This window comes from Oncorhynchus clarkii, chromosome 4 (genome assembly GCF_045791955.1).
Source record: "Oncorhynchus clarkii lewisi isolate Uvic-CL-2024 chromosome 4, UVic_Ocla_1.0, whole genome shotgun sequence".
NCBI classification, from domain to species: domain Eukaryota; kingdom Metazoa; phylum Chordata; class Actinopteri; order Salmoniformes; family Salmonidae; genus Oncorhynchus; species Oncorhynchus clarkii.
The window spans coordinates 28017536-28027273 of NC_092150.1; the positions used below are offsets into that span (position 1 = coordinate 28017536).

The following is a 9738-nucleotide window of genomic DNA, read 5'->3' on the forward strand; positions in this document are numbered from 1 at the left end:
TCCTAGGCCGTCATTGTAAATAAGAATTTGTTCTTAACTGACTTGCCTAGTTAAATAAAGCTTAAATAATATATATATATACAGTGCCTTGCGAAAGTATTCGGCCCCCTTGAACTTTGCGACCTTTTGCCACATTTCAGGCTTCAAACATAAAGATATAAAACTTTATTTTTTTGTGAAGGGGACACAATCATGAAGTGGAACGACATTTATTGGATATTTCAAACTTTTTTAACAAATCAAAAACTGAAAAATTGGGCGTGCAAAATGATTCAGCCCCCTTAAGTTAATACTTTGTAGCGCCACCTTTTGCTGCGATTACAGCTGTAAGTCGGTTGGGGTATGTCTCTATCAGTTTTGCACATCGAGAGACTGAAATTTTTTCCCATTCCTCCTTGCAAAACAGCTCGAGCTCAGTGAGGTTGGATGGAGAGCATTTGTGAACAGCAGTTTTCAGTTCTTTCCACAGATTCTCGATTGGATTCAGGTCTGGACTTTGACTTGGCCATTCTAACACCTGGATATGTTTATTTTTGAACCATTCCATTGTAGATTTTGCTTTATGTTTTGGATCATTGTCTTGTTGGAAGACAAATCTCCGTCCCAGTCTCAGGTCTTTTGCAGACTCCATCAGGTGTTCTTTTCCAGAATGGTCCTGTATTTGGCTCCATCCATCTTCCCATCAATTTTAACCATCTTCCCTGTCCCTGCTGAAGAAAAGCAGGCCCAAACCATGATGCTGCCACCACCATGTTTGACAGTGGGGATGGTGTGTTCAGGCTGATGAGCTGTGTTGCTTTTACGCCAAACATAACGTTTTGCATTGTTGCCAAAAAGTTCAATTTTGGTTTAATCTGACCAGAGCACCTTCTTCCACATGTTTGGTGTGTCTCCCAGGTGGCTTGTGGCAAACTTTAAACGACACTTTTTGTGGATATTTTTAAGAAATGGCTTTCTTCTTGCCACTCTTCCATAAAGTCCAGATTTGTGCAATATACGACTGATTGTTGTCCTATGGACAGAGTCTCCCACCTCAGCTGTAGATCTCTGCAGTTCATCCAGAGTGATCATGGGCCTCTTGGCTGCATCTCTGATCAGTCTTCTCCTTGTATGAGCTGAAAGTTTAGAGGGACGGCAGGTCTTGGTAGATTTGCAGTGGTCTGATACTCCTTCCATTTCAATATTATCGCTTGCACAGTGCTCCTTGGCATGTTTAAAGCTTGGGAAATCTTTTTGTATCCAAATCCGGCTTTAAACTTCTTCACAACAGTATCTCGGACCTGCCTGGTGGTTCCTTGTTCTTCATGATGCTCTCTGCGCTTTCAACGGACCTCTGAGACTATCACAGTGCAGGTGCATTTATACGGAGACTTGATTACACACAGGTGGATTGTATTTATCATCATTAGTCATTTAGGTCAACATTGGATCATTCAGAGATCCTCACTGAACTTCTGGAGAGAGTTTGCTGCACTGAAAGTAAAGGGGCCGAATAATTTTGCACGCCCAATTTTTCAGTTTTTGATTTGTTAAAAAAGTTTGAAATATCCAATAAATGTCGTTCCACTTCATGATTGTGTCCCACTTGTTGTTGATTCTTCACAAAAAAATACAGTTTTATATCTTTATGTTTGAAGCCTGAAATGTGGCAAAATGTGGCAAAGTTCAAGGGGGCCGAATACTTTCGCAAGGCACTGTATATATATATATATATATATATATATATATATATATACATATATATATATATATATATATTTTAAATTAAGGTCAGTCAATTTGGGAACATTTCAAGAACTTTGAAAGTTTCTTCAAGTGCAGCCGCAAAAACCATCAAGGGCTATGATGAAACTGGCTCTCATGAGGACCACCACAGGAAAGGAAGACCTCTGAGTTACCTCTGCTACAGAGGATACGTTCATTAGAGTTACCAGCCTCAGGAATTGCAGCCCAAATATATGCTTCACAGAGTTCAAGAAACAGACACATCTCAACCTCAACTGTTCAGAGGAGACTGTATGAATCAGGCCTAGAAAGCATTACATGGGCTTGCTCCTACCTATGTCTCTGATTTGGTCCTGCCGTACATACCTACACGTACGCTACGGTCACAAGACGCAGGCCTCCTAATTGTCCCTAGAATTTCTAAGCAAACAGCTGGAGACAGGGCTTTCTCCTATAGAGCTCCAATTTTATGGAACGGTCTGCCTACCCATGTAAGAGACGCAAACTCGGTCTCAACCTTTAAGTCTTTACTGAAGACTCATCTCTTCAGTGGGTCATATGATTGAGTGTAGTCTGGCCCAGGAGTGGGAAGGTGAACGGAAAGGCTCTGGAGCAACGAAACGCCCTTGCTGTCTCTGCCTGGCCGGTTCCCCTCTTTCCACTGGGATTCTCTGCCTCTAACCCTATTACAGGGGCTGAGTCACTGGCTTACTGGGGCTCTTTCATACCGTCCCTAGGAGGGGTGCGTCACTTGAGTGGGTTGAGTCACTGATGTGATCTTCCTGTCTGGGTTGGCGCCCCCCTTGGGTTGTGCCGTGGCGGAGATCTTTGTGGGCTATACTCGGCCTTGTCTCAGGATGGTAAGTTGGTGGTTGAAGATATCCCTCTAGTGGTGTGGGGGCTGTGCTTTGGCGAAGTGGGTGGGGTTATATCCTTCCTGTTTGGCCCTGTCCGGGGGTGTCCTCGGATGGGGCCACAGTGTCTCCTGACCCCTCCTGTCTCAGCCTCCAGTATTTATGCTGCAGTAGTTTATGTGTCGGGGGGCTAGGGTCAGTTTGTTATATCTGGAGTACTTCTCCTGTCCTATTTGGTGTCCTGTGTTAATTTAAGTGCGCTCTCTCTAATTCTCTCTTTCTCTCTTTCTTTCTCTCTCTCAGAGGACTTGAGCCCTAGGACCATGCCTCAGGACTACCTGACATGATGACTCCTTGCTGTCCCCAGTCCACCTGGCCGTGCTGCTGCTCCAGTTTCAACTGTTCTGCCTTATTATTATTTGACCATGCTGGTCATTTATGAACATTTGAACATCTTGGCCATGTTCTGTTATAATCTCCACACGGCACAGCCAGAAGAGGACTGGCCAACCCACATAGCCTGGTTCCTCTCCAGGTTTCTTCCTAGGTTTTGGCTTTTCTAGGGAGTTTTTCCTAGCCACCGTGCTTCTACACCTGCATTGCTTGCTGTTTGGGGTTTTAGGCTGGGTTTCTGTACAGCACTTTGAGATATCAGCTGATGTACGAAGGGCTATATAAATAAATTTGATTTGATTTGATTTTTATTTGATTCGTGGCCATATTGCTGCAAAGAAACCACTATTAAAGGACACCAATAAAAATAAGAGGCTTGCTTGGGCCAGAAAACACCAGTAATGGACATTAGACCGGTGGAAATCTGTCCTTTGGTCTGATGAGTCCAAATTTTAGATTTTTCGTTCCAACCGCTATGTCTTTGTGAGATGCAGAGTAGGTGAACGGATGATCTCTGCATGTGTTGTTTACACCATGAAGCATGGAGGAGGAGGTGTGATGGTGTGGGGGTGCTTTGCTTGTGACACTGTCAGTGATTTATTTAGAATTCAAGGCACACTTAACCAGCATGGCTACCACAGCATTCTGCAACAATACACCATCCCATCTGGTTTCGCTTAGTGGGACTATCATTTGTTTTTCAACAGGACAATGATCCAACACACCTCCAGGCTGTGTAAGGGCTATTTGACCAAGAAGGAGAGTGGAGTGTGGCATCAGATGACTTGGCCTCCACAATCAACCGACCTCAACCCAATTGAGATGATTTGGGATGAGTTGGACCGCAGAGTGAAGGAAAAGCAGCCAACAAGTGCTCAGCATATGTGGGAATTCCTTAAAGATGGTTGGAAAAGCATTCCAGGTGAAGCTGGTTGAGAGAATGCCAAGAGTGTGCAAAGCTGTCATCAAGGCAAAGGGTGGCTACTTTGAAGAATCTAAAATCTAAAATATATTTTGATATGTTTAACACTTTTTTGGTTACTACATGATTCCATTTGTGTTATTTTATAGTTTTGATGTCTTCAGTATTATTCTACAATGTAGAAAATAGTAAAAATCAAGAAAAACCCTTGAATGAGTAGGTGTTTTCAAACTTTTGACTGCAAAGGGGTTTTAAGTTCCTTTCAGGAATTCTGTCTTATTTACCCTGGTCTCTCCCCCCACACAAGCCTTTAGATGTTGTTACACACTGTGGAGATTGGGCCTTGTTACTCTGTAAACTTGTTATTGTGTGATTGGTCAATGGTGGTTGGTTTTGGGTTGAAGAGTTACACCTTCAGATGTTATAAATGGAATTAAATGCCTTTGTTGTCTCTCTTATCCTCTATCCCATCCATGGAGGAAGGTTGTATGATCAATCTCATTTCCTAGGCCAGAGGCCTAGGCATCTCTTTGTTCATGCGTTGTCTTGTAAGTTAACTTTAGACTCTATATGCTTTGAATAATGCCTTGTAATGCTTGTTAATGCTTGTAACTTAAGCTTTATGCCTTGTATGTGAATTCATTCATTGTACAATATGAATTAAATATCTGCCTTTGATATAGACAATTCTCAGACCAATTCTTGCTAGACAACGTCAACTCATTGCCTATTACTTGCTTGTGTATTTGAATTATCTTTATGGAGGCAGATGAACATTTTAGTAGGCTAATTGCTTAGTCATGAGATATATAGAAATGAATGTAAAAATAATTACAGCATTTCATGATTCAACTAAAAGATGTCCACCATGAAAATATTGTCGCATTTACATTGCGTAATTTATTGACAGTCTCTAATTAGCACCAGAGATAAAACTTTGTCACAGATGCACACCAGCCGCCGGAAGCTAATTGGCGAAAGAAGTTGGCTAGCACTAGCTAGCCTAGACGACTTCAAGACACCAGCATGCTTACTGTTCCAATAGACTTCTAGTTTAGACTTCTGTGGATGCTTGTTAGCACTGGCTCATGAAACTATCTATAACTTCCTTCATACTGGACGCAGAGACATAAAAACGGTATCCACAATAATATTCTGTTGCAGCTAGCGATGTTAATAAAATATTTTTTCTCAAAAAATCCTGCAAAATATTTAACTAAATAAATAAATTGCAGGCCCCCTGCAGTACCCCAGTTTAAAGCTAATTTGTTGTTTGTAGCCGGCAATCAGTAGATCATCAACAAGAAGACCAAGTGTAATGTGTAAACCCATGTTTCTCATGAACAATCAATTATTAAACTAAAAATGGTGTTGACAAAAACCTTCACTGGTGAATAATGTACTACATTTATAGGTAATGTATCCAGGGAAGTGTGAATGCTTAATCAAGACACATTGCCTGAATCGTAAAAGTGTCATGTTACACTAGGTTTACCTTCATGGCACTGTAGAAGAATTCCTAAGACAGATACTGAGGTTGTTTCCTAAATGGTACCCTATGCCCTATAGGGCTCTGATCAAAAGCAGTGCACTATGTAGGGAATATAATGCAATTTGGGACATACACTGACTGACACTATGAAAGTTATTAACTATTAACACCCAGAAGAGAGGCGCTATCTTTCTTGACCTCTCTGTGACCTGTGGTGGAGAGTAAGTCTGAAGGTGTTAGCTCCCCTGGTTAGAAAAGGTAGTACAAATATGTTAATCGTTTCTACAAACTTCCTACTCGTGGTTTGTTAACTAGGATATATTGTTTCATTAATGTCAAATATATTCCTGTGTCTGGCCAAATACCCCTTAAACCCCAACATGGACACAAATTTAAAACAATAGAAGGAAATGATAGGAAGGGGTTGCTACTGGAACTGAAAAGCTACAAGCAAGGCAAACAGAAAGGTGGTGTATATGCTGTACAGCAGGCCCACTGGGTAAACAGAAGCAGACTGGGTCTGTGTGTTTATATTCATGACATCTGCCTCCCTCTCACTCTATCAAACCTCTTCCACTTCTCTGAGGCTTGGACAAACAGTAGCTAGTGCTTTCACTGCTGCCCACACAGCTGCCCACACATTACTGTTGCTGTATTACTCTTCTCTCTGGGCAAGCTAACTGTACTGCTGGGGATGACTATTATAGGGCTGTTCACTTTTTTAAAAGTTTGGCAGGGAGAGTTGTAGCTTGCAGCTGTGTCATCGTTTAACCATTAAACCATAGTGGCCACCCCCTGTTTGATTCCAATTCCGTTGTTGACTTTGTTCTTCTCATTAATGTCTGACCACTGGGACTTTGACTGAACCAGCAGCACAGGAGATTCTGTCTTAGTTGTGTTCTTATCCATAGAGGATGTTGGTGAGGATCCTGGTTCTGCTCTACCTGGCGGGGGCACCAGCCCTAGCACAAACCCTCTGCCAGCTTAGTAAGTTACTCAGATAGATCTAAAGAAGACGCTTATGTCCTCACAATTTCTACTTGTTTTATTGCCTTTGTGTTTGGTTGGTTGCCATTCTTTAGTTTATATTAGTGTCACAAAATGTTATGTTTACAACCTCTTATTGTGTCCCTGAATGTTTCTAGTTCGCCAAATATCTATGGTTTAATGTAGGGAGAGAGAGACTGTGCAATACTTGTCAGCTGATCATAGTTTTCTCCAGGAAGAAGTTCACGTGGATGAGTATGGTTATAATGAGTAATTTCATGATTTAAAGGGTGTTTGATGTTGTTCTGTTGTTTATGCATTGTCATGTACTACATAGAGGTTTCTAGTTCAACAGTGAATGTTTGAGTGGACACACAGTAAATACTGTATGGTTGTACAGATAGTTCTTTATCAGGACGGTTTGAGGAACACTTTGTGAGGGATGTCCTATTTACTGTTGGTTTCATTGTCCTGTTTCTTTTTTTGTTGGACTATTTTTTACCTATCAACCCATGTGATTCAAGCCCACGTGTTTGTGTCCTCTAAAAGAAAGTGTGTTCTTGTACGCTCAATGTTTCATGGTGAATCCAAAGATGATTCAAATGTGTTTAAGACGGGGGTGAGAATCACTCATCAAGATGAGTCTTATTCTGTCTGTAGATGCATCAAATGGCTACAGAGTGCGAATCAGCATCAAAACTGCTTTGGGAAATCAGGCCGTACGTACTATTCTTACAAGTGTTCTCTCACATCATGGGTCCGATAAGAAAAGTTTTAAATACAACATTTAGAACTACATTGTGCTGGGTGATGAAATGTCCTTTTTTTGTCTGCAGTATGAATGGAATGAGAATGAAATGTTCCTTTTCCGAGCAACTATGGCCTTTGCCATGAGGAGGTGCTACAAAACAGAAACTTACAAGTAAGAAAATCTACAGTTCCCTAAACTTGTGCCATATATTAAAACTGAAATCAAAGCACAGTGTTGTACAGCATAATGTTTTTTCACTTCCTGCAAAGATGAATTTCCAGCATTCCGGTGTGCATATTGTATGACTTCTGTTCAAGTCAATAAAAATGTATTCCTGGTGTGTTGGTGTAATGCTGACAACATGGCATTCATGGCATTATGTTGTTTGTGGGACTTTTCCAGTGTCGACAACATTATCGTGTGTAATCAGACTCTGAGGGTGTCCTTCTGGTTTGTGGTGACATCACCAGAAAACTCCACCATGCTTATTCCTAAGGCAGATGTGGAGAAAGCTGTGAGGTAATTTCTTGGTCTACTTTAAAAGGAAAATATCCTGGTATACACCTGTAGATTACTGAACTCTGAAGTAAAAAGGTGAACGTAAACAGCCACCTGAGTATCTGATAGATAAAACAGAAAATAGATATTATGCTTATAATCTGAACCACAAGGCATGTGGTATTTACACAGATTCAGAGACCTGTAAAAGGTGAGATTTACCAATTGGACTTAAAGTAACCCATTCCATGTTTTTTTTATTTTCCAGGCAAGTCAGTTAAGAACAAATTCTTATTTTCAATGACGGCCTAGGAACAGTGGGTTAACTGCCTTGTTCAAGGGCAGAGTGACAGATTTGTACCTTGTCAGGTCGGGGATTTGAACTTGCAACCTTTCTGTTACTAGCCCAACGCTCTAACCACCACGCTACCCTGCCGCCCCATGTCTAATAGCATGTCAAGGCATCGCATCAACAACGCCTTCCTCCTGACAGATAGGACTCTGGAGTTTCTGGGCATCTACCCCACACTGGCAGAGCCAGTCAACCCTGACACCCCTCCCTGGCTCATCGTGTTTGGAGTGGTCATAGGGGCTGTGTTTGCTGGAATCATCGCCCTGCTCGTATCCTCTCTGCTTCAAAAGAGACGGTGAGTCCACCCTTTGACAACACTTCTGTCTCTCTGTTGATAATGCTGTGTTTTGCTATTGAACTGTGGCTCATTCTAACCCAGGAAAGAGAAAGGGATGATGGAGGATGGGCAGGATGAAGAGGACATGCAGGTGAAAGGAGTGGAGAATGGCAACGTCCTGGACGGCATCTACAACAGAGGATTCACAGATGACGATCGCTTCACAAAGCTGTAAAGGCTTCCCCTGTAAAATGCTACCAAGCAAGCACAGGATGGGCCAAGAGACATTAAAAACCATTACAAATAGACTTTTATGCACTGTGTCTACAGTTTAAAACTGCATTTGCTGTTTATTTTGGTTGTGTTTAAAACGATTTTGTGCCCAATAGAAATAAATGGTAAATAATGTATTGTGTCATTTTGGAGTCACTTTTATTGTAAATAAGAATATAATATCTTTTTAAACACTTCTACATTATTGTGGATGCTACCATTTATATTGGGCACAAAATAATATGAAAGACAACTAAAACAAACAGCAAATGCATTCAACAAGTTTGTAAAGTCACAAGCTTGATGTAATCATTGCATGCTAGGAATATGGGACCAAAAACTAAACTTTGGACTATTTTTAATAATACACATACGTATAGGTGAATTTGTCCCAATACTTTTGGTCCCCTAAAATGGGGGCGACTATGTACAAAAAGTGCTGTAATTTCTAAACGGATCACCCAAAAGTGATGTAAATACCCACAAATTAAAGCTGACATTCTGCACTTTAACCTCATAGTTATTGTATCATTTAAAATCCAAAGTGCTGGAGTAAAGAGCCAAAACAACCACACATGTGTCACTGTCCCAATACCTTTGGAGCTCACTGTAAGTTAAAAAAAACTGCTTTTGAGATAGGCTATAGCGAACACAACACCTTTCAGTTCTGTTTTATCCATGGCTTTAGTTAAGCATTTCTGCAAACCGAGTAGGTGGCATCTGGTCAACAATTTTAATGTATATTTCAAAATAATGGTCAAATAATAGAATCCCTTAATAAACAGTGATCTTGTTCATTTAGAAATCACGAGTACTTCTTATCAATCACAAATCTGAAAATAATGAAAACGTAGCAACAGAGAGGCACAAATATATCCGAGAGGGAGGAGAACCACCATGATAATTGATTTACATGTAACTAAGAAATTATTGATGTAATGTCTTCGCTAGCTCCAGCATCTAGTTAAGCGTTAACCACCTATTGAAGTTGTTTACTGCTTTGTTTTGCACAATGTGATCAAATGAAGAAGAACACCAGAACAGATGGGTTTAAATGTCGAATATGTACATTTCCAGTCATTGTTTTAAAGAGCACCCATTTTGATTTTATATTGTTTGTTATGAAAATCTATTGTGTGAATCAGAGGAAATACAAATAAACTGTCATTTAGATATGTCTCTTCCTTGGCTATTGCGGAATCTCTCTTTTAACC

General features: G+C 40.7%; 1 protein-coding gene across 1 annotated transcript; it reads left to right on the forward strand.

Annotated features, from left to right (window-relative positions):
* The first annotated feature begins 6202 nt into the window (after positions 1-6202).
* On the forward strand, positions 6203-9697 carry LOC139407646 (collectrin-like). Its single transcript, XM_071151484.1, has 6 exons — positions 6203-6373; positions 7034-7092; positions 7210-7295; positions 7527-7643; positions 8075-8269; positions 8354-9697. The coding sequence occupies exons 1-6, from the start codon at positions 6301-6303 to the stop codon at positions 8484-8486; spliced, it is 663 nt and encodes a 220-aa protein (XP_071007585.1). The 5' UTR covers positions 6203-6300; the 3' UTR covers positions 8487-9697.
* The last annotated feature ends 41 nt before the right edge of the window (positions 9698-9738 follow it).